Genomic DNA, 26038 nt, shown 5'->3' with positions numbered 1-26038 from the left:
TACTGTACCTCTTGGAAGGTCTCATGTTTTCCTTCATGTGTTCTCTGGACTCTTGCCTCACAACATAATACTGGAAGAGACTAAAATGTATTTGAATACTGTCTCACATTCTTTGAATTTCCAGTCGTACATGCTCCTTAAATAAGTTAGAAAATACTGTGTAAGTATAAAATACTGTATCCTTAAATTACAGTAAAGTGTATATATGTGACATGTAAGGATAACACTGTATTATGAAGCCAAGATCAATCATATAAAGAGTAATAGATAAAAAAAAAAAAAAAACTTTGGAATACTTTTTAAAGGAAATTATGGGCAGAAAGACATTCAACTCACAAAATCATTTGATGTTGCCAATTATTTTTAATGATTACTTCATTGACAAAGTGAGCAAACTTAGGCATGAAATGCCAAAAACTAACATTGAGTCATCGTAGTCAGGCATTAAACAAATAATGAAAGAAAAGCATTTGTACGTAAAACAAATTCTAAAGTTAGTGTGGGAGAGGTGGAAAAATTGTTATTGATCAATAATGACAAACCTGGTAGTGTTTGTCCTCAGGCCTAGAGGGAAGCCAAAGTCATTCTGCGACCCAAGAGTGGTTAAGCGGCCTTTACTTGTTCTATCAGCTTGTTGCCAGCTCTTAGCAAACCATTGGAAAAAATGGTGTTTGACCAAATACACTGCTATTTCTCTGTAAACAATCTGACAGAATTTCAGCATGCTCATGTACTGCACTGACACACATGACTGACGATTGGTTCTTTGAGGATCTTAGAAGAACCCATGTTGAACCCCTAATTTTTAGAGCGTATTAGTAAATAATCATGAAAAATCAAAATGTGTGCTGATAAAACCATCCTTTATTATTGGTCTAGACTAGTCATTAAGATGGGCAGACTTGCATGCCTATAAAATGTGTGATCTAATCATGTAATTGATGTGCTAATCCCTCCCACATCCAGCTACTGTATACATTGTTTGTGTCCACAGGTGGTCGGTGGCACCTTAATTGGGAAGGACGGGCTCGTGGTAATGTCTGGAGCGAAATGAGTGGAACTATCAAATACGTCAAACACATGGTTTCCATGGTTTCCATGCCATTCCATTGACTCCGTTCCAGCCATCCTCCCACATCCAACTACATTTACATTACATTTAAGTCATTTAGCAGACGCTCTTATCCAGAGTGACTTACAAATTGGTGCATTCACCTTATGATATCCAGTGGAACAACCACTTTACAATAGTGCATCTAAATCTTTTAGGGGGGGGGTTAGAAGGATTACTTTATCCTATCCTAGGTATTCCTTAAAGAGGTGGGGTTTCAGGTGTCTCCGGAAGGTGGTGATTGACTCCGCTATCCTGGCGTCGTGAGGGAGCTTGTTCCACCATTGGGGTGCCAGAGCAGCGAACAGTTTTGACTGGGCTGAGCGGGAACTGTGCTTCCTCAGAGGTAGGGGGGCCAGCAGGCCAGAGGTGGATGAACGCAGTGCCCTTGTTTGGGTGTAGGGCCTGATCAGAGCCTGAAGGTATGGAGGTGCTGTTCCCTTCACAGCTCCGTAGACAATCACCATGGTCTTGTAGCGGATGCGAGCTTCAACTGGAAGCCAGTGGAGAGAGCGGAGGAGCGGGGTGACGTGAGAGAACTTGGGAAGGTTGAACACCAGACGGGCTGCGGCGTTCTGGATGAGTTGTAGGGGTTTAATGGCTAAGGCAGGGAGCCCAACCAACAGCGAGTTGCAGTAATCCAGACGGGAGATGACAAGTGCCTGGATTAGGACCTGCGCCGCTTCCTGTGTGAGGCAGGGTCGTACTCTGCGAATGTTGTAGAGCATGAACCTACAGGATCGGGTCACCGCCTTGATGTTAGTGGAGAACGACAGGGTGTTGTCCAGGATCACGCCAAGGTTCTTAGCACTCTGGGAGGAGGACACAAGGGAGTTGTCAACCGTGATGGCGAGATCATGGAACGGGCAGTCCTTCCCCGGGAGGAAGAGCAGCTCCGTCTTGCCGAGGTTTAGCTTGAGCTGGTGATCCGTCATCCACACTGATATGTCTGACAGACATGCAGAGATGCGATTCGCCGCCTGGTTATCAGAAGGGGGAAAGGAGAAGATTAATTGTGTGTCGTCTGCATAGCAATGATAGGAGAGACCATGTGAGGATATGACAGAGCCAAGTGACTTGGTATATAGCGAGAATAGGAGAGGGCCTAGAACAGAGCCCTGGGGGACACCAGTGGTGAGAGCGCATGGTGCGGAGACAGATTCTCGCCACGCCACCTGGTAGGAGCGACCTGTCAGGTAGGACGCAATCCAAGCGTGGGCCGCGCCGGAGATGCCCAACTCGGAGAGGGTGGAGAGGAGGATCTGATGGTTCACAGTATCAAAGGCAGCAGATAGGTCTAGAAGGATGAGAGCAGAGGAGAGAGAGTTAGCTTTAGCAGTGCGGAGAGCCTCCGTGACACAGAGAAGAGCAGTCTCAGTTGAATGCCCAGTCTTGAAACCTGACTGATTAGGATCAAGAAGGTCATTCTGAGAGAGATAGCAGGAGAGCTGGCCAAGGACGGCACGTTCAAGAGTTTTGGAGAGAAAAGAAAGAAGGGATACTGGTCTGTAGTTGTTGACATCGGAGGGATCGAGTGTAGGTTTTTTCAGAAGGGGTGCAACTCTCGCTCTCTTGAAGAAGGAAGGGACGTAGCCAGCGGTCAACGATGAGTTGATGAGCGAGGTGAGGAAGGGGAGAAGGTCTCTGGAAATGGTCTGGAGAAGAGAGGAGGGGATAGGGTCAAGTGGGCAGGTTGTTGGGCGGCCGGCCGTCACAAGACGCGAGATTTCATCTGGAGAGAGAGGGGAGAAAGAGGTCAAAGCACAGGGTAGGGCAGTGTGAGCAGGACCAGCGGTGTCGTTTGACTTAGCAAACGAGGATCGGATATCGTCAACCTTCTTTTCAAAATGGTTGACGAAGTCATCCGCAGAGAGGGAGGAGGGGGGGAGGGGGAGGAGGATTCAGGAGGGAGGAGAAGGTAGCAAAGAGCTTCCTAGGGTTAGAGGTAGATGCTTGGAATTTAGAGTGGTAGAAAGTGGCTTTAGCAGCAGAGATAGAAGAGGAGAATGTAGCGAGGAGGGAGTGAAAGGATGCCAGGTCCACAGGGAGGCGAGTTTTCCTCCATTTCCGCTCGGCTGCCCGGAGCCCTGTTCTGTGAGCTCGTAGTGAGTCGTCGAGCCACGGAGCAGGAGGGGAGGACCGAGCCGGCCTGGAGGATAGGGGACAGAGAAAATCAAAGGATGCAGAAAGGGAGGAGAGGAGGGTTGAGGAGGCAGAATCAGGAGATAGGTTGGAGAAGGTTTGAGCAGAGGGAAGAGATGATAGGATGGAAGAGGAGAGAGTAGCGGGAGAGAGAGAGCGAAGGTTGGGACGGCGCAATACCATCCGAGTAGGGGCAGAGTGAGAAGTGTTGGATGAGAGCAAGAGGGAAAAGGATACAAGGTAGTGGTCGGAGATTTGGAGGGGAGTTGCAATGAGATTAGTGGAAGAACAGCATCTAGTAAAGATGAGGTCAAGCGTATTGCCTGCCTTGTGAGTAGGGGGGGAAGGTGAGAGGGTGAGGTCAAAAGAGGAGAGGAGTGGAAAGAAGGAGGCAGAGAGGAATGAGTCAAAGGTAGACGTGGGGAGGTTAAAGTCACCCAGAACTGTGAGAGGTGAGCCATCCTCAGGAAAGGAACTTATTAAGGCGTCAAGCTCATTGATGAACTCTCCAAGGGAACCTGTAGGGCGATAAATGATAAGGATGTTATGCTTGAAAGGGCTGGTAACTGTGACAGCATGGAATTCAAATGAGGAGATAGACAGATGGGTCAGGGGAGAAAGAGAGAATGTCCACTTGGGAGAGATGAGGATTCCAGTGCCACCACCCCGCTGGCTCGATGCTCTAGGGGTATGCGAGAACACGTGGGCAGACGAAGAGAGAGCAGTAGGAGTAGCAGTGTTATCTGTGGTAATCCATGTTTCCGTCAGCTCCAGGAAGTCTAGGGACTGGAGGGTAGCATATGCTGAGATGAACTCAGCCTTGTTGGCTGCAGACCGGCAGTTCCAGAGGCTGCCGGAGACCTGGAACTCCACGTGGGTCGTGCGCGCTGGCACCACCAGGTTAGAGTGGCAGCAGCCACGCGGTGTGAAGCGTTTGTATGGCCTGTGCAGAGAGGAGAGAACAGGGATAGACAGACGCATAGTTGACAAGCTACAGAAGTGTTGTTTCTTGTATTATTGTCTCTTGTGTCTTTAGAGAACTGTTTCACTTTGATATCCTTTTTCTTCTGTCCTGATTTTCTCTTTCTTTTCTTCGTTAGCTAGCTAGCTTCTTCCAAAAGAGTCCCTAGCAACAACTAGACATTGTTTGTGTCATATGATCTGTTATTGTGTAAACTTAATGAGGGGACAGTCACTGTGATGTACAGTACCAGTCAAACGTTTGGACACACCTACTCATTCAAGAGTTTTTCTTTATTTTTACTTTTTTCTACATTTTAGAATAATAGTGAATACATCAAAACTATGAACAAATCAAATGTTAAACAAATCCAAATTGAGATTCTTCAAAGTAGCCACCCCTTGCCTTGATGACAGCTTTGCACACTCTTGTCATTCTCTCAACCAGCTTCATGAGGAATGCTTTTCCAACAGTCTTGAAGCAGTTCCCACATATGCGGAGCACTTGTTGGCTGCTTTTCCTTCACTCTGCGGTCCAACTCATCCCAAACCATCTCAATTGGGTCGAGGTCGAGTGATTGTGGAGGCCAGGTCATCTGATGCAGCACTCCGTCACTCTCCTTCTTGGTAAAATAGCCCTTACACAGCCTGGAGATGTGTTTTGGGTCATTGTCCTGTTGAAAAACAAATGATAGTCCCACTAAGTGCAAACCAGATGGGATGGCGTATTGTTGCAGAATGCTGTGGTAGCCATGCTGGTTAAGTATGCCTTGAATTCTAAATAAATCACTGACAGTGTCACCAGCAAAGCACCACCACACCATCACACCACCTCCATGCTTCATGGTGGGAACCACACATGCGGAGATCATCCGTTCACCTACTCTGCGTCTCACAAAGACAAATTTGGACTCATCAGACAAAGGACAGATTTCCACTGGTCAAATATTTATTGCTTGTGTTTCTTGGCCCAAGCAAGTCTTCTTATTGGTATCCTTTAGTAGTGGTTTCAAATGCTCGAATGCTTTAAGAAGGAAAGAAATTCCAGAAATCAACTTTTAACAAGGCACACCTGTTAATTGAAATGCATTCCAGGTGACTACCTCATGAATCTGGTTGAGAGAATGCCAAGAGTGTGCAAAGCTGTCATCAAGGCACATGGTGGCTACTTTGAAGAAACTCAAATTTAAAATATATTTTGATTTGTTTAACACTTTTTTGGTTACTACATGATTCCATATGTGTTATTTCATAGTTTTGATGTCTTCACTATTATTCTACAATGTAGAACATAGTAAAAAAAGAAAGAAAAACCCTGGAATGAGTAGGTGTGTCCAAACTTTTGACTGGTACTGTAAATTTAGCCCAGAGTCGTGTGTGTGTGTGTGTGTGTGTGTGTGTGTGTGTGTGTGTGTGTGTGTGTGTGTGTGTGTGTGTGTGTGTGTGTGTGTGTGTGTGTGTGTGTGTGTGTGTGTGTGTGTGTGTGTGTGTGTGTGTGTGTGTGTGCGTGCGTGCGTGCGTGCGGGGGGAGGGCCAGGGGGTAGTGTCTTATAAAGCTGGTGCCGTTACCATTCTCTCTCTGAGAAGCAGGGTATCCGCCATAGGAGAGTATCAGCCATAGCAGAGTATCAGCCACAGCAGGGTATCAGCCATAGCCGTCTCCTTTCCTTCCTTAGTGCCACCACCTGGTTCGAGTTGAGCCCTGTAGACTCCATGTCACATACAAGCATGGATCCAACCAAGATGGGTATCGGCCGGTCTATCGCCGTGCTGACCTCAGGAGGTGATGCCCAAGGTAAGAAGTGTGTGTGTGTCTGTGTGTCATCAGAGAGACAGTGTGGGTGTGCGTGTGTGTGACTGCGTGCGTCTGTACACATTTTTGTGTGTGTGTGTGTGTGTGTGTGTGTGTGTGTGTGTGTGTGTGTGTGTGTGTGTGTGTGTGTGTGTGTGTGTGTGTGTGTGTGTGCGTGTGTGTGTGTGTGTGTGTGCATGTGCTTCAGTATTAGAAGTATTAGATGGTGATTGGGAGCATATACAGTCTGTTCTTTATTATGTCAACTTTACTAACCCAGCACCTGTTATTTTGTCAACTTTACTAACCCAGGACCTGTTATTTTGTCAACTTTACTAACCCAGCACCTGTTATTATGTCAACTTTACTAACCCAGCACCTGTTATTATGTCAACTTTACTAACCCAGCACCTGTTATTTTGTCAGCTTTACTAACCCAGCACCTGTTATTTTGTCAACTTTACTAACCCAGCACCTGTTATTTTGTCAACTTTACTAACCCAGCACCTGTTATTTTGTCAACTTTACTAACCCAGCACCTGTTATTATGTCAACTTTACTAACCCAGCACCTGTTATTATGTCAACTTTACTAACCCAGCACCTGTTATTTTGTCAGCTTTACTAACCCAGCACCTGTTATTTTGTCAACTTTACTAACCCAGCACCTGTTATTTTGTCAACTTTACTAACCCAGCACCTGTTATTTTGTCAACTTTACTAACCCAGCACCTGTTATTTTGTCAACTTTACTAACCCAGCACCTGTTATTATGTCAACTTTACTTGCCCAGCACCTGCTATTATGTCAACTTTACTTGCCCAGCACCTGTTATGTCAACTTTACTAGCCCAGCACCTGTTATGTCAACTTTACTTGCCCAGCAACTGTTATTATGTCAACTTTACTAACACAGCACCTGCTATTATGTCAAATTTACTAACCCAGCACCTGCTATTATGTCAACTTTACTAACCCAGCACCTGCTATTATGTCAACTTTACTAACCCAGCAACTGTTATTATGTCAACTTTACTAACCCAGCACCTGTTATTATGTCAACTTTACTAAGCCAGCACCTGTTATTATGTCAACTTTACAAACCTAGCACCTGTTATTATGTCAACTTTACTAGCCCAGCACCTGAGTGTACAAAACATTAGGGACACCTTCCTAATATTGAGTTGCACCCCCTTTTCCCTCTGAACAGCCTCAATTTGTTGGGGCATGGACTTTACAAGGTGTCAAAAGCGTTCCACAGGGATGCTGGCCCATGTTGACTCCAATGCTTCCCACAGTTGTGTCAAGTTGGCTGGATGTCCTTTGGGTGGTGGACCATTCTTGACACACACGGGATACTGTTGAGCATGAAAAACCTAGCAGCGTTGCAGTTCTTGACACAAACCAGTGCACCTGATACCTACTACCATACCCCCTTCAAAGGCTCTTAAATATTTTGTCTTGCCCATTCACCTTCTGAATGGCACACTTACACAATCCATGTCTCCTGAGTGGTGCAGCGTTCTAAGGCACTGCATCTCAGTGCTAGAGGCGTCACTACAGACACCCTGGTCCGAATCCAGGCTGTATCTGGGAGTCCCATGGGGCGGTGCACAATTGGCCCAGCATCGTCCGGGTTTGGCCGGGGTAGGCCGTCATTGTAAATAAGAATTTGTTCTTATCTGACTTGCCTAGTTAAATAAAGGTTTAATATATATACACTGCTCAAAAAAATACAGGGAACACTAAAATAACACATCTGAATGAATGAAATAATCTTATTAAATATTTCTTTCTTTACATAGTTGAATGTGCTGACAACAAAGTCACACAAAAATAATCAATGGAAATCCAATTTATCAACCCATGGAGGTCTGGATTTGGAGTCACACTCAAAATGAAAGTGGAAAACCACACTACAGGCTGATCCAACTTTGATGTAATGTCCTTAAAACAAGTAAAAATGAGGCTCAGTAGTGTGTGTGGCCTCCATGTGCCTGTATGACCTCCCTACAATGCCTGGGCATGCTCCTGATGAGGTGGCGGCTGGTCTCCTGAGGGATCTCCTACCAGACCTGGACTAAAGCATCCGCCAACTCCTGGACAGTCTGTGGTGCAACGTGGCGTTGGTGGATGGAGCGAGACATGATGTCCCAGATGTGCTCAATTGGATTCAGGTCTGGGGAACGGGCGGGCCAGTCCATAGCATCAATGCCTTCCTCTTGCAGGAACTGCTGACACACTCCAGCCACATGAGGTCTAGCATTGTCTTGCATTAGGAGGAACCCAGGGCCAACCGCACCAGCATATGGTCTCACAAGGGGTCTGAGGATCTCATCTCGGTACCTAATGGCAGTCAGGCTACCTCTGGCGAGCACATAGAGGGCTGTGCGGCCCCCCAAAGAAATGCCACCCCACACCATGACTGACCCACCACCAAACCGGTCATGCTGGAGGATGTTGCAGGCAGCAGAATGTTCTCCACGGCGTCTCCAGACTCTGTCACGTCTGTCACATGTGCTCAGTGTGAACCTGCTTTCATCTGTGAAGAGCACAGGGCGCCAGTGGCGAATTTGCCAATCTTGGTGTTCTCTGGCAAATGCCAAACGTCCTGCACGGTGTTGGGCTGTAAGCACAACCCCCACCTGTGGACATCGGGCCCTCATACCACCCTCATGGAGTCTGTTTCTGACCGTTTGAGCAGACACATGCACATTTGTGGCCTGCTGGAGGTCATTTTGCAGGGCTCTGGCAGTGCTCCTCCTGCTCCTCCTTGCACAAAGGCGGAGGTAGCGGTCCTGCTGCTGGGTTGTTGCCCTCCTACGGCCTCCTCCACGTCTCCTGATGTACTGGCCTGTCTCCTGGTAGCGCCTCCATGCTCTGGACACTACGCTGACAGACACAGCAAACCTTCTTGCCACAGCTCGCATTGATGTGCCATCCTGGATGAGCTGCACTACCTGAGCCACTTGTGTGGGTTGTGGACTCCGTCTCATGCTACCACTAGAGTGAAGGCACCGCCAGCATTCAAAAGTGACCAAAACATCAGCCAGGAAGCATAGGAACTGAGAAGTGGTCTGTGGTCACCACCTGCAGAACCACTCCTTTATTGGGGGTGTCTTGCTAATTGCCTATAATTTCCACCTGTTGTCTATTCCATTTGCACAACAGCATGTGAAATTTATTGTCAATCAGTGTTGCTTCCTAAGTGGACAGTTTGATTTCACAGAAGTGTGATTGACTTGGGGTTACATTGTGTTGTTTAAGTGTTCCCTTTATTTTTTTGAGCAGTGTATATATTTTTAAATGTCTCAATTGTCTCAAGGCTTAAACATCCTTCTTTAACCTGTCTCCTCCCCTTCATTTATAATGATTGAAGTGGATTTAACTAATGCCATCAATAAGGGATCATAAATTTCACCTGGATTCACCTGGTCATTCTATGTTATGGAAAGAGCAGGTGTTCATAATGTTTTGTACACTCAGTGTACAAAACATTTTGCTGTTAAATATCTTTTGCGGTTAAATTCCCATGTACCGAATAAAAAATACAAGTTAAATGAGTTTTGTTTTGTATTTTCAACTGTGCTGATGGTTTTGTCACAAAACTATTGCGTTATCTAGCAAATGTGATCACTCTGGTCTTGGCACTTGCACTCTAGCCAACAGCTCGCAGAGACAGTGCAGGTAGGCTACCTACATTATGAGATTATTAGGGATAAGGGATATTATTTGTATTTGTCAAACGGCAGCCAAGCATCGATCATCTTGACACCAGAATATTATATATTTATTGAAAAGGACCATCAAGCTCATCACGTGCACTTTCACCACCCTGTGAAGTTCATCACGTGCACTTTCACCACCCTGTGAAGTTCATCACGTGCACTTTCACCACCCTGTGAAGTTCATCACGTGCACTTTCACCACCCTGTGAAGTTCATCACGTGCACTTTCACCACCCTGTGAAGTTCATCACGTACACTTTCACCACCATGTGAAGTTCATCACAATTTATTTAATCTGTAGACTAATAAACTGTATGGCTTCCACTTTCACCACTATGTGAAGTTCATCACAATTTATTTCATCTGTAGACTAATAAACTGCATGCATTCCCTGAGTCGTAGTGACTCCAAGTTTACTTCAATATGATGGTAATTATATAAATATTTGAGTGTTAAAGGCTTTTTCACCTCCATTTCTCGAATAATTAATTTTACAGACACAAAAGTTCCCATCATGTCCAACAAACAAATGATCTCTCGGCATTTATAAAATTCTACCAAAATGTCCTGTTTCCATCACGGATGTTGTTATTTGTTTTGCTGTTGTATATGTTATGACTTTACACGCATAAAAACTGTGGAGGGAAATGTGGTTACTAATACATATTCCAATAGTCATCCTCTGGATACTGTAGAGAGAGAGAGAGAGAGGCCTACATTTGGGCTTCTTGACGGGGTAAGGGCTGACTGGTCCTCGGGGCATTGTCTTGGGCCATTTGCCATGTGGCTGGAGGTGACAGAGAGAACATCATTTAGGTCCGAGCCTACACTAGCATTATTCTCTGATGTTGACTGACCTCCAGCTCTCTTGGTTGAACTGACACAGTGTCAAAGGAGTTTATATCAAACTCAACACCCTGAGTTGAACTAAGAGTTAGGGCTGGAGTTATTCTGTCTGAAGGGCTTCCAAAGCACGCGGAAGGCAGACAAAAAACCTGTGAGGGCAACTGAGATCAGCTATGCCAGTCAGATGCTGGAGTGGCTTGTCTTCTTGGTCGCTCAGTCCCAAGAGCCAGTTGTCAGTTGCAGATGGATGTCTTTGGCTTTAGGCTTTTACCTTCACTGTGGTGGGCAGGGCAGGGAGGAGGATGTGTTAAGTACAGTATGATAGCTATCCTGTACCCTTAGAGCCATGGGACTTTGGGACGTGTAGGCTGACATACAAATACATACAAATTGCCATACAAATAACTGCACTTCTTGGCCATGATTTTACGCCCAGTCATCAGCTAGCATGTAAACAAAGATGTTTATACACTTAATCTCGGATAACTGTGATTTGTTCAGATGCTCTGTGTCCACAAGAGATTATTATATTGTAGACTGCATCTTCCCCTAGCAGAGTTGCAGTATAATGTCTAATTAGTCTTTACACAACAGTGAATAGATATCCTGGTAATATCCTATGTCACTCTCTTCTTTCACTTGGTCCCTGAACACCCATGAAGTGGTATACATTACATTATGTCTATAGTATGTCTATAAAAATGTATATCTAGTATGATGAATGATGTTAATATTGCTGACTTGTATCATTGCTAGATGATTCCAATTCCAGGGATTCCAAATGTGCCCCCTGACCTTTTCCTTTGAGTCACTGTTATCTCCCGCCTGTTCCTCCTCTGTCTCCCCCTTGTGACCCTCTGTCCCCCCAAAAAATGTGGGTCTAATTTTAGACCCTCTGACCTTTTTGTGGAATGTCATGGTATGGAGGCTTTCTTCCACAGCTGCTCTGTTGAAACTAGAGACCGTCCTGCCCATGCTTGTGTATGGGGCAACCACAACACACAGAGACGCAAGGGTGCACACACACACACACACACACAGTGGCCTTTACAGTGTTCTGAACATGGAGGGAATATAGAGTAGAGTCAGACAGATCTGTTTACAGACATGACACCCTCTCTGTTCTCACTCTGAAAATATGTGCAGGAGCCTTTTTGAATGTTGTAGCCAAAACACTCTGAACCCAAAACACAAATGTCAAGGGACTTGATACCCATATGTCCATGCTTGATACACATGAAATCTATGTTTAAAAAGCATTGACATATGGGTATCAAGTCACTCTGGAGCTATAAAAGTCATTTTAATGTGTTTAATCATATGTCATGACTCTCCTGACAGTGGATCAAAGGACCCATCAGCTAGGCAAATGTTTGAAGATAGCCAGAACCTCTCTCTCCCACAAAAGAGGGATGGGGGGGCTGTGCCAGTCTTGACACCTTAACACTGGGTCGTAAATTTAGAGAGAACTTTCTCTTCCTTGCCCTGCAGTATTGTAAGACTGAAACGCTCTTTGTTACAGAGAGACTTTTGCCGCCAAAACCTTTTTTCCAAGAGAGTGAACAATATTCATAAGATAGGAATGTTAAGAATGGTCCTGGGTGGTCTAAAGAATAATCTGTCACATTGTTTATTATTTTGTGATGTCATTAAGGATGGTATAACACAGTAACTGTAAGTTAGGAAGGAAGGAAACACATTCTATCTGTCAAGTTTACATCTAAATGTTGTATAAAATATATGATTACATATGAGAATACTTTTGTGAAGATAGCAATGTGATTGTAGCCTTCTAAATGAGATCATTGTTTTTCATATAAACTTGTGCCCAGTCAGTAACCGCCTACCCTAATGAAGTCAGAAGAGCGTGTCAGTGTGATGGAACCGCCTTTCCGACCAGAGTGCTTAAAATGACAGAATTAACATATCAGACCAGTCTGACAGACAGCGTGAGCTGAACGTTACGAAATGGTTTAAACTCTACAGACCAGCCTGACAGACAGCGTGAGCTGAACGTTACAAAATGTTTTCAACTCTACAGACCAGCCGACGTACAGCACGAGCTGTACCTTGTCTTTAAAAATAAAAAAATGTACCCCCTTTTTTCTCCCCAATTTTGTGGTATCCAATTGGTAGTAGTTACTGTCTTGTCTCATCACTGCAACTCCCATACGGACTCGGGAGAGGCAAAGGTCGTGAGCCATGTGTCCTCCGAAACACAACCCAACCAAGCCGCATTGCTTCTTGACACAATGCACATCCAACTCAGAAGCCAGCCGCACCAATGTGTTGGAGGAAACACCGTACACCTGGCGACCTGGTCAGCCAAACTCTCCCTAACCCAGACTACGCTGGGCCAATTGTGCGCCTCCTGGGCCTCCTGGTCGAGGCCGGCTGCGATAGAGCCTGGGCTCGAACCCAGAGTCTCTGGTGGCACAGCTAGCACTGCGATGCAGTGCCTTAGACCACTCCACCACCCGGGAGGCCCCGTCAAACCTTGTCAGTCCACTAGGGACATTTTATCTCATGTAAGTGTGTATGTCTATTCTGTGCCATTATTTAGTTAGTTAATGAATAAATTATTAAATGAATTTGTGCAGTACTGAATATTCAGAAGGGCTAGGGTTCTTGCGGATCCAAGGATTATGCGACGTTCAGAATGAGACTGGTGAGGTAATCATTCATAATTGACTGTTATTTATGTAAGAGATATCTGTATATCTTTCGAGTTTAAGTCGGGAAATAGTAACTCGTTAAACAACTTTTCCCGTGGTGCCCCAAATTCCTAATGAGTTAATTGTTACGTGATTAATTTAATCAAGTAACAATTAAACGTAGTTCATTTCTAAAATAAATAACAGTTATCAGATTAATGATAGTCACGTCACAACAGATGACAACCCTGAATCCAAACGTAAACTTGATCGTAAGCTTGATTTAGTATTAATGTTAGCATTGGTGAAACGGGTTGTTTTACGCCATAACTACTGTACTGCCATTGTGAGCTGTGTGTGTGTGTGTGCGTGCGCGTGTGCGTGTGTGTCACTGTGAACTTTGACAAACTATTCTTTTTTGTGCAGTGCATTGACCATCAGGGCAACACTTTACTGAAAGGTGTAAGGTTTTATAACTTGTTATATGCATATATGAGCCTTCAGTCAGTCCTAAAAACCCCATGTTTGTCTGTCTGTGTCTCTCAGGTATGAATGCGGCTGTGAGGGCCACAGTCAGAGTTGGTCTCTACACTGGAGCCAAAGTCTACTTTGTTCATGAGGTAAAGACATACAGTAGAATAGAATACAATCACAGTTCTCTGATTCAAGTTTATACACTTGATAATGTGTTGTTTATCATGGCTGATCACCCATACTATAGTGTCTTCTACTATTAATTCATTCCTGATCTGATTGAAGGTTTAACAAATTCACCGCCAAAAAATAGATTCTATCCCAAACCACAAAGTTGTGTCGCTGCAGTAGCATGCTGTTGTCTCCCATTTCAGAAGGCGGTGGTCCTCGTGTGTGGCTGAAACCACGTTGAAGATAATAGTTTGTATTTGTGTTGATGATGTGTGTCTCCAGGGTTACCAGGGTCTGGTGGACGGAGGAGACAACATCAAACTGGCCACCTGGGAGAGTGTGTCCATGATGCTGCAACTGGTGAGTCCTGTTATCAGACACTCACAACCACTGATGCCAATACAGGAGTCAGGACACAACTGTCATCAACTGTCACTGTCTAGAGAGGGTATTACAGTAAATGAATGACAAGAAACCAAGAGTTCTGCTTTATTTGTATATACAGATACAGACTCACAACCAAGTGTTCATAGATGGTGATGATGATGCCTACTGTAGCTAAGAGAGAACAGGGGTCAGCTCCAGTAACACAAACTGACCTCTGCGCACACAGAGTATTTGGATTGAGTCGGGACCTGGCCAGGCGCCATGGAAAGATCAAAGCAGGGTGTGATTACAGAGCTGCATCTCTTTCCTGATAGGCTGACATATTCTCAGTAACAGAAGACAGTGTTCAAACCGACCTAATGTTGAGGTGCAGACGAGATGCAAGATTCACACGCATCACTGAACGGCGTATAATGACATATTCAGAAAAATCCTTGATGTTTCGGCCGTCTGGGCCTTCACTGTAGTATGTACAATTAACTATAGTATAATTACTGTAGTTAAAGAAAACTTGTAATACTATATTAATTAATGTAGAGTTTTGCAGACTGTACTATACTGCAGTATTTTATGTAGTGTTTTTGAGGACATTACTGTAGTATTTTATGTAGTGTTTTTGAGGACATTACTGTAGTATTTACTGTAGTGTTTTTGTTTTATTATCGGTGACATAGAAGTGGAGGCTTTCTCCTTCAGGAAACCTACTGGAGAAATACTAAAAGAGCACATTTTCTTAGCCAGGCAGCCAGCCAGCCAGGCAGCCAGCCAGCCAGCAAGCCAGCAAGCACTGGGTTCTGAACAGATAATTCAGGGCTGCTCTTTTCTATAACCTATAGGAACACATTATATGGTCTATACTTGCAATTTAGGTGTCTCAGATATGTGTGACACAGATTGCTATATGGGGAGGGGAATTTGCAGGGTATATACAAATTAAATACTGTAGTATTTACTATAGTTTAAAAAGTGTAGAGTTTTTACATGTAATACTTTAGTATTTACTATAGTATTCTACAGTATTGCACCGGTCTGAGGGACTTTGTCTTTCTTCTGATTCAATGAGTCTCTCTCTACCAGGGTGGCACAGTTATCGGCAGTGCCCGCTGCATGGACTTCAGAGCCAGGGAGGGCCGCATGAAGGCTGCCCTGAACTTGGTCAAGCTGGGTATCACCAACCTGTGTGTGATCGGGGGTGACGGTAGTCTAACCGGAGCTAACCAGTTCAGGACGGAGTGGTCCACTCTGCTGGTCGACCTGGTCAAAGCCGGTAAGGCTGTCTGAAACCCCACAGGGACTATGGAAAACCCCTAAGAACTGGGAAGGGTCACAATAAAATCTATGTCCATGTGGAAACACTTCATTGAAATTGGATAGTTCATTGAAATTGGATAGTTCATTGAAAGTACAAAATGCTTCTTTATTATTAAGACCGTGCGTCTCCAACGCCAGCCTCACACACCTCATCTCAGGCCTCACTGCCTTACTGCTGCAGATCAAGTGCCTGGCTGAGGGAGGGGACCTGAACTCCTTTGAATTTAAATCACTCACTGACTCTCTGAATGACATAAAGAGCTCAATAGCTCTTGATAAATAAACCACAGGGTTTATTTACTTAACCACTGATGCAGTTTCAGCATTCTTTGTCATTTCTTTTTACCATAAAACAATTTGAGCGATCCCAGATACACCAGATAGCCTGGTTACATTGGTGGAATTGCTGTTGAATATAACTGACAGCAGTGTGGGACTTCTCTGTCTCCAGGTAAGATCAGCGATGACGAGGCCAAGACATCGTCCCACCTCAACATAGTAGGCATGGTGGGTTCTATCGACAATGACTTCTGTGGCACAGACATGACCATCGGGACAGACTCCGCCCTCCACCGCATCATAGAGGTGGTGGATGCCATCACCACGACCGCACAGAGGTGAGGAGAGGTCATTGCTGTCACACACGTTTGCAGCCGTGCGCTCATGCATACAGACACACGCACACACTGTTTCTGTTGTCTCTTTGGCACCTGGTTTATAACAAAGAGGTGTCCTCTGTTGTTCTCTTCAGTCACCAGAGGACCTTTATCCTGGAGGTGATGGGTAGACACTGTGGCTACCTGGCCCTTGTGACTGCTCTAGCCTGCGGTGCTGACTGGGTGTTCATCCCAGAGATGCCCCCAGATGAGGGATGGGAGGGGCATCTGTGTAGAAGACTGGCTGATGTATGTTTACAAGCACAGACAGACTGACACTAGCCTTCTGGACAGGATTCTCTTCTATTCTTCTCTTCTCCTATTCTCCTCTTCTCTAATCCTCTTCTCTACTCTTCTTCCCTTCTCTTATTCTACTCTTCTCTCCTTCTCCTCTTATCTTTTCCCCTTCTCTTCTTCTTCCCCTTCTTCTCTTCTATTCTCCTCATCTTCTCTTCTCCTCTTCTTCTCTACTCTACTCTTCTTCTCCTCTTCTCATCTTCTTCTCTCCTCTTCTTCTCCTCTTCACCTCTTGTCTTCTTCTTCTTCTCTTCTTCTGCCCTTCCCTTCTCTTCTAATCTTCTTCTCTTCTCCTCTACTCCTCTTCATCTCTTATTTTCTATTTTCTTCTCCATATTGAAGTACTTTTTAAATAAAACACATTACACCACAATCTTTCATTCCATTTATCTGTTTCCACCCTTGGTACCTAATCACCAAGCTGACGTCTTGTGTCTCTGACAGCAAAGGGCCAGAGGATGTCGTCTGAATGTGATCATTGTGGCAGAGGGAGCTATGGGCAGAGATGGAAAACCCATCGGCTCTGAAGACATCAAGAAGGTCAGCAAACTCTCCCTCATATTACTGTACCTAGCAGTTCAAATGGTTTTGTTTCCTTGTTTGTTAGGACCTCTTTTAGAGTAGTCTCGTCCATCAACCATCTCACTCTATGTGGACAAGGTTACTTTTAGCCCATTCCCAAATATTCCCTCAGAGTTAAAGCACTAACATTCTACTGCGTTGTCTACCAGGGTTTGAATAAGGTTAAACTGTCAGTTGCTAGTAGCTCTCTGTGTGTGCATCTTACGTTTGTAGTTGGTGGAGAAGAATTTGGGCTTTGACACCCGTACCACTGTCCTGGGACACGTGCAGAGAGGCGGTACCCCCTCCGCCTTCGACAGAATCCTGGTAGGTCTTTCTCTCTCTCTTTCTCTATTTCACCCTGTCTCTTTCACCCTCTCTCTCTCTCTCCTCTCTCTCTCTCCTCTCTCTCTCTCTATGCGTATGAGCAAAAGCATGCCTGACTGTGTAATGTGATGTGTTTGTGCGTGCGTGCGTGCGCGTGTGTGTGTGTGTGTGTGTTCTTCCCAATCCCCATTGCAGCAGGATATGTGTGGAGGCTCTGTTGGTGTGTGTGTGTGTCTCTCTAACCCTGGTGTGTTGTGATTGTGTCTGACTGTGGTGTCTCTCTAACCCTGGTGTGTTGTGATTGTGTCTGACTGTGGTGTCTCTCTAACCCTGGTGTGTTGTGATTGTGTCTGACTGTGGTGTCTCTCTAACCCTGGTGTGTTGTGATTGTGTCTGACTGTGGTGTCTCTCTAACCCTGGTGTGTTGTGATTGTGTCTGACTGTGGTGTCTCTCTAACCCTGGTGTGTTGTGATTGTGTCTGACTGTGGTGTCTCTCTAACCCTGGTGTGTTGTGATTGTGTCTGACTGTGGTGTCTCTCTAACCCTGGTGTGTTGTGATTGTGTCTGACTGTGGTGTCTCTCTAACCCTGGTGTGTTGTGATTGTGTCTGACTGTGGTGTCTCTCTAACCCTGGTGTGTTGTGATTGTGTCTGACTGTGGTGTCTCTCTAACCCTGGTGTGTTGTGATTGTGTCTGACTGTGGTGTCTCTCTAACCCTGGTGTGTTGTGATTGTGTCTGACTGTGGTGTCTCTCTAACCCTGGTGTGTTGTGATTGTGTCTGACTGTGGTGTCTCTCTAACCCTGGTGTGTTGTGATTGTGTCTGACTGTGGTGTCTCTCTAACCCTGGTGTGTTGTGATTGTGTCTGACTGTGGTGTCTCTCTAACCCTGGTGTGTTGTGATTGTGTCTGACTGTGGTGTCTCTCTAACCCTGGTGTGTTGTGATTGTGTCTGACTGTGGTGTCTCTCTAACGACGGTGTGTTGTGATTGTGTCTGACTGTGGTGTCTCTCTAACCCTGGTGTGTTGTGATTGTGTCTGACTGTGGTGTCTCTCTAACCCTGGTGTGTTGTGATTGTGTCTGACTGTGGTGTCTCTCTAACGACGGTGTGTTGTGATTGTGTCTGACTGTGGTGTCTCTCTAACCCTGGTGTGTTGTGATTGTGTCTGACTGTGGTGTCTCTCTATCGACGGTGTGTTGTGATTGTGTCTGACTGTGGTGTCTCTCTAACCCTGGTGTGTTGTGATTGTGTCTGACTGTGGTGTCTCTCTAACCCTGGTGTGTTGTGATTGTGTCTGACTGTGGTGTCTCTCTAACCCTGGTGTGTTGTGATTGTGTCTGACTGTGGTGTCTCTCTATCGACGGTGTGTTGTGATTGTGTCTGACTGTGGTGTCTCTCTAACCCTGGTGTGTGTTCTCCCTCAGGGCAGCAGGATGGGAGTGGAGGCTGTGATGGCCCTGTTGGAGGCCACTCCAGAGACCCCAGCCTGTGTGGTCAGTCTGTCTGGTAACCAGGCTGTCAGGCTGCCCCTCATGGAGTGTGTCCAAGTGGTCAGTATCAGTAACTAAGCCCCATCAACTGTTGTATGGGTTCACCTATAACTGAGCACATATGTTATCAAATCACTCCCCCCCCCCTCTCTGTCTCCTCAGACTAAGGATGTGACTACTGCCATGGCTGAGAATAGATGGGAGGATGCTATCAAGCTCAGAGGAAAGTAAGAACTGTAGCCTACTTTTACCACTCTAACAATGTCTTCACTGTTACTGAAATGACTCACTCGGATGTTACATCACTGTTTTTGTTGGCCCTGTCCAGGAGCTTTGAAAACAACTGGAACACATACAAGATGCTAGCCCACATCAACCCTCCAGATACCAAGGTGAGGGACAACACCTACACAATTAACACATGAGTTGCATTAAATTAGTTACCAAACTAGAGCACTAACAGATCAATATGTCACCATCCTCTCCTCTCCTCTCCTCTACGCTCCGCTCCTCTCCTCTCCTCTCCTCTCCACCTCTCTTCTTCTCTCGCCTTCTCTCCACCTCCACCTCTCCTCTCCTCTCACCTCTCCACCTCCACCTCTCCTCTCACCTCTCCACCTCTCCTCTCCCCTTCTCTCCTCTCCCCTTCTCTCCACCTCTTCTTTCCTTTTCATTCCACCTCACCTCTCCTCTCCCCTTCACTCCACCTCGCCTCTCCCCTTCTCTCCTCCTCCTCTCCACCTCTTCTTTCCCCTTCTCTCTTCCTCTACCTCTACTCCCCCTTCTTTCCACCTCCACCTCTCCTCTCACCTTCTCTCCACCTCCACCTCTCATCTTCTCTCCACCTATCCTCTTCTCTCCACCTCTCCCCTTTTCTCCACCTCTCCTCTCCCCTCCAGAGCAACATTAATGTAGCCATAGTTAACGTCGGTGCCCCCTGTGCTGGTATGAATGCTGCCGTGCGTTCTGCAGTGAGGATTGGAATCATTCAGGGACACAATATGCTGGCCGTTCATGACGGGTTTGAGGGTCTCGCTCACGGAAATGTACGTACACATTACTAACTATGCACTGCACACTATGCAGAGCCCATTCGTCTCAGCCTAAACTCCTCTTTTGATCAGGGCCTGTACTCATAAAGCATCTCAGAGTAGGAGAGCTGATCTAGGATCAGGTCCCTTTTGTCCATTTAATCCTATACATTATGGTATATAAGGCTTGGATGCTTTGTGATTACAGAACCAGGTCATCTATAATCTAAAGATAGAACAAGGCCTGGTACAGTAATTCTTGTCAAGTGAAACTTGAAACCTCTGACCCCTGATCTTTACCCCTTGACCAGATCGAGCCCATCACCTGGACAGGAGTGTCAGGCTGGACTGGGAAGGGAGGCTCTGAGTTGGGCACCAAGAGGTATTACATCATATCTCTTTTACTACTCAGTTTGTATTGTCAGCTGGGGTGGAACCAATGATTTATATATACACTAGATGACTGACAGGTGTCTTGTTTTGAAGCCACCGCACCTCCATCTTGGCATTCCCTACCATAGTAAAAAATTATATCTCTACTTGTTTTTACCATGTTTATTCTATTACAGACACCTTAATGCATACTTTTAAATTATTTTATGTGGCTAAACATAAAAATAAAAATGAAAAAATATATAAAAACATTTTCTTTATAGTATAATATTTAGAAAGTACTGATGTTACTGTCCCCACTGCAACAACAAAACTATTTTGTCCTTGAAATTTTTTATTGAAATATAGCTAGCCAGCTTGTAGTCCTAAAACACAGGAATAAATTACCTCTGTTTCATTCAGACGTCCTTATGGCAAAAATGAATGTGGGAAAAATTGTGTTTTTCAAAATAAGGTCTGAGGTTAACACAGGCTTAGGAGATCTTATATGTTTTGTTCTATGAGATAATAGCAGTCAGTTAACATGACCTTGATGATGCCTTTATGTGATGTATGTGTTTTTTATTATTATGTACACTACCAGTCAAACGTTTTAGAACACCTACTCAATCAAGGGTTTTCTTTATTTTTACTATTTTCTACATTGTAGAATAATAATGAAGAAATCAAAACTATGAAATAACACATATGGAATCAGGTTGGAACCAAAAAAGTGTTAAACAAATCAAAATATATTTTATATTTGAGATTCTTCAAAGTAGCCACTCTGCCTTGATGATAGCTTTGCACACTCTTGGCATTCTCTCAACCAGCTTCACCTGAAATGCTTTGCAACAGTCTTGAAGTTCCCACATATGCTGAGCACTTATTGTCTGCTTTTCCTTCACTCTGCGGTCCAATTCATCCCAAACCATCTCGATTTGGTTGAGGTCGGGGGATTGTGGAGGCCAGGTCATCTGATGCAGCACTCCGTTACTCTCCTTCTTGATCAAATAGCCCTTACACAGCCTGGAGGTGTGTTGGGTCATTGTCCTGTTGAAAAACAAATGATAGTCCCACTAAGCCCAAACCAGATGGGATGGCGTATCGCTGCAGAATGCTGTGGTAGCCATGCTGGTTAAGTGTGCCTTGAATTCTAAATAAATCACAGACATTGTCACCAGCAAAGCACCCCCCCCCCCCCCACACCATAACACCTCCTCCTCCATGCTTTACGGTGGGAAATACACATGCAGAGATCATTCGTTCATCCACACTGCGTCTCACAAAGACACGGTGGTAGGAACCAAAAATCTCCAATTTGGACTCTAGACCAAAGGACAGATTTCCACCGGTCTAATGTCCTTGTTTCTTGGCCCAAGCAAGTCTCTTCTTCTTATTGGTGTCCTTTAGTAGTGGTTTCTTTGCAGCAATTCGACCATGATGGCCTGATTCACACAGTCTCCTCTGAACAGTTGATGTTGAGATGTGTCTGTTACTTGAACTCTGAAGCATTTATTTGGGCTTCAATTTCTAAGGCTGGTAACTCCAATGAACTTCCTCTGCAGCAGAGGTAACTCTGGGTCTTCCTTTCCTGTGGCGGTCCTCATGAGAGCCAGTTTCATCATAGCGCTTGATGTTTTTTGCTACTGCACTTGAAGAAACTTTCAAAGTTCTTGAAATTTTCCAGATTGACTGATCTTCATGTCTTAAAGTAATGATGGACTGTCGTTTCTCTTTGCTTATTTGAGCTCTTCTTGCCATAATATGGACTTGGTCTTTTACCAAATAGGGCTATCTTCTGTATACCACCCCTACCTTGTCACAGCACAACTGATTGGCTCAAACACATTAAGATGGAATAAAATTCCACAAATTAACTTTTAAGAAGGCACACCTGTTAATTTAAATGCATTCCAGGTGACTACCTCATGAAGCTGGTTGAGAGAATGCTGTGCAAAGCTGTCATCAAGGCACATGGTGGCTATTTGAAGAATCTCAAATATAAAATATATTTTGATTTGTTTAACACTTTTTTTGGTTACTACATGATTCCATATGTGTTATTTCATAGTTTTGATGTCTTCACGATTATTCTACAATGTAGAACATAGTAAAAATAAAGAAAAACCCTTGAATGAGTAGGTGTTCTAAAACTTTTGACTGGTAGTGTAAATTTCCAAAAATTCCCAAAAAGTGACGTTAGCTGATAAAGATGATCTCATTGAACAAAACATATAAGATCTCCTAAGCCTGTGTTTACCACAGACCTTATTTTTCGCCGTTTATCCAAAAACGGCATTCAATTTTCTCATAGGCTTTGTCCAACGAACCGTGTCGGAGTTAGTGCCTACAAAAAGACGCCATTACTATTTCTCTCTATACTGTAGAATCCCATTCATTCCTATGGAGGACTGCTCCTACTGGGGAGTGACAATATGGCCGACCGTTGGCTTCAAAGCCTCTCATTGGCCAATACATAGCGTCAGCAGCAATCCAGGGTTTATGTAAAAATGTACAAATATTTTTTGAGCAGAGATTAAAAAATATACACCCTTCCCCTGCTTGTGAGTACTGTATATCACTGATGTTTCACACAATAACTGATGTCTGCTTCTTTATTTGAAGAGTCCTGCCTTCTAAGTTCATTGAGGAAATCAGCTTGACTATTGCTAAGTTCAATATCCACTCTCTGGTAATAATTGGAGGGTTTGAGGTAAGAGTCTTAAGACTATCCCATCACATGCATGTCTTCTTTGATATGTGGTTGTCTTACCTAATTCAGAACATAAAATTGAATTTGATAAATGACTAAGATGTAAATGTAATGTCTAACCACAAAACCACAAAAGACAAATAAGCCCGGTACCTCAGTAGTGTCCCCCACTGCTGCGCTTCCTCTCCTTTCACCTCTCTCTCAAAATCAAATCAAATTGTATTGGTCACATGCTTCGTAAACATCAGGTCTAGACTCTCCCCTCTCCTCCTGTCCCCTCCCCAGGCGTTTATGGGTGGTCTGGAGCTGGTGACAGCCAGGGAGAAGTATGAGGAGCTGTGCATTCCCATGGTGGTCATCCCCGCCACTGTCTCCAACAACGTCCCCGGCTCCGACTTCAGCATTGGAGCTGACACCGCCCTCAACACCATCACCTCGGTCAGTACCGTAATACATCAGCACTATTAACTTCTTCATTACCGTAATATATCAACAATATCCCCTCGGTAAGTACCGTAATACACTAACAATATCCCCTCGGTAAGTACCGTAATACATCAACACCAAGGTGAGTACTGTAATACATCAACACCAACACCTAGGTGAGTACTGTAATACATCAACACCAACACCTAGGTGAGTACTGTAATACATCAACACCAACACCTAGGTGAGTACTGTAATAAATCAACACCAACACCTAGGTCAGTACTGTAATACATCAACACCAACACCTAGGTGAGTACTGTAATACAGCAACACCAACACCTAGGTGAGTACTGTCATGCATCAGCACCTAGGTGAGTACTGTAATACATCAACACCAACACCTAGGTCAGGACCATAATACCTCAACACCAACACCTTGGTGAGTACTGTAATACATCAGCACCTAGGTGAGTACTGTAATACATCAACACCAGCACCAAGGTGAGTACTGTAATACACCAACACCTAGGTGAGTACTGTAATACATCAACACCAGCACCTAGGTGAGTACTGTAATACATCAACACCTAGGTGAGTACTGTAATACATCAACACCTAGGTCAGTAACGTAATACATCAACACCTAGGTGAGTACTGTAATACACCAGCACCTAGGTGAGTACTGTAATACATCAACACCAACACCTAGGTGAGTACTGTAATACATCAACACCAACACCTAGGTGAGTACCGTAATACATCAACACCAACACCTAGGTCAGTACCGTAATACACCAACATCTAGGTGAGTACTGAAATACATCAACACCTAGGTCAGTACTGAAATACATCAACACCTAGGTCAGTACTGTAATACATCAACACCTAGGTGAGTACTGTAATACATCAACACCAACACCTAGGTCAGTACTGTAATACATCAACACCAACACCTAGGTCAGTACTGTAATACATCAACACCTAGGTCAGTACTGTAATACATCAACACCTAGGTCAGTACTGAAATACATCAACACCAACACCTAGGTCAGTACTGTAATACACCAACACCTAGGTCAGTACCGTAATATATCAACACCAACACCTAGGTCCGTACCGTAATATATCAACACCAACACCTAGGTCAGTACTGTAATACATCAACACCTAGGTCAGTACTGTAATACACCAACACCTAGGTCAGTACTGTAATACATCAACACCTAGGTCAGTACTGTAATACACCAACACCTAGGTGAGTACTGTAATAAATCAACACCAACACCTAGGTGAGTACTGTAATACATCAACACCAACACCTAGGTGAGTACTGTAATACAGCAACACCAACACCTAGGTGAGTACTGTCATGCATCAGCACCTAGGTGAGTACTGTAATACATCAACACCAACACCTAGGTCAGGACCATAATACCTCAACACCAACACCTTGGTGAGTACTGTAATACATCAGCACCTAGGTGAGTACTGTAATACATCAACACCAGCACCAAGGTGAGTACTGTAATACACCAACACCTAGGTGAGTACTGTAATACATCAACACCAGCACCTAGGTGAGTACTGTAATACATCAACACCTAGGTGAGTACTGTAATACATCAACACCAACACCTAGGTCAGGACCATAATACCTCAACACCAACACCTTGGTGAGTACTGTAATACATCAGCACCTAGGTGAGTACTGTAATACATCAACACCAGCACCAAGGTGAGTACTGTAATACACCAACACCTAGGTGAGTACTGTAATACATCAACACCAGCACCTAGGTGAGTACTGTAATACACCAGCACCTAGGTGAGTACTGTAATACATCAACACCAACACCTAGGTGAGTACTGTAATACATCAACACCAACACCTAGGTGAGTACCGTAATACATCAACACCTAGGTCAGTACCGTAATACACCAACATCTAGGTGAGTACTGAAATACATCAACACCTAGGTCAGTACTGAAATACATCAACACCTAGGTCAGTACTGTAATACATCAACACCTAGGTGAGTACTGTAATACATCAACACCAACACCTAGGTCAGTACTGTAATACATCAACACCAACACCTAGGTCAGTACTGTAATACATCAACACCTAGGTCAGTACTGTAATACATCAACACCTAGGTCAGTACTGAAATACATCAACACCAACACCTAGGTCAGTACTGTAATACACCAACACCTAGGTGAGTACCATAATACACCAACACCTAGGTGAGTACTGTAATACACTAACACTTAGGTCAGTACTGTAATACATCAACACCAACACCTAGGTCAGTACTGTAATACACCAACACCTAGGTCCGTACCGTAATACATCAACACCTAGGTCAGTACCGTAATACACCAACACCTAGGTGAGTACTGTAATACACTAACACTTAGGTGAGTACTGTAATACATCAACACCAACACCTAGGTCAGTACTGTAATACATCAACACCAACACCTAGGTCAGTACTGTAATACATCAACACCAACACCTAGGTGAGTACTGTAATACATCAACACCTAGGTCAGTACTGTAATACATCAACACCAACACCT

At 44.5% G+C, this 26038-nt stretch overlaps 1 protein-coding gene and 1 non-coding gene across 2 annotated transcripts in view; one reads left to right on the top strand and one right to left on the bottom strand.

The window, feature by feature from the left end:
* Positions 1-5739: 5739 nt before the first annotated feature.
* LOC106572792 (ATP-dependent 6-phosphofructokinase, muscle type) overlaps positions 5740-26038 on the top strand; it is an 82207-nt gene continuing 61908 nt past the window's right edge. The window contains exons 1-15 of the mRNA XM_045696381.1: positions 5740-6008; positions 13778-13851; positions 14159-14236; positions 15341-15530; positions 16026-16191; positions 16326-16479; positions 16972-17067; positions 17323-17415; positions 18842-18967; positions 19070-19134; positions 19236-19299; positions 19807-19953; positions 20250-20320; positions 22939-23026; positions 23312-23464. Of these exons, the coding sequence (XP_045552337.1) occupies positions 5927-6008; positions 13778-13851; positions 14159-14236; positions 15341-15530; positions 16026-16191; positions 16326-16479; positions 16972-17067; positions 17323-17415; positions 18842-18967; positions 19070-19134; positions 19236-19299; positions 19807-19953; positions 20250-20320; positions 22939-23026; positions 23312-23464 (1647 nt within the window). The 5' untranslated portion in view covers positions 5740-5926. The remainder of the gene's footprint in view (positions 6009-13777; positions 13852-14158; positions 14237-15340; positions 15531-16025; positions 16192-16325; positions 16480-16971; positions 17068-17322; positions 17416-18841; positions 18968-19069; positions 19135-19235; positions 19300-19806; positions 19954-20249; positions 20321-22938; positions 23027-23311; positions 23465-26038) is intronic.
* On the bottom strand, positions 14942-14998 carry LOC123727483 (U7 small nuclear RNA). The gene has a single exon (XR_006759478.1). It is a non-coding gene; the product is annotated as a U7 small nuclear RNA (small nuclear RNA).

Source organism: Salmo salar, chromosome ssa15, assembly GCF_905237065.1.
Source record: "Salmo salar chromosome ssa15, Ssal_v3.1, whole genome shotgun sequence".
NCBI lineage: Eukaryota > Metazoa > Chordata > Actinopteri > Salmoniformes > Salmonidae > Salmo > Salmo salar.
This window is presented reverse-complemented; position numbering and strand designations above follow the sequence as displayed.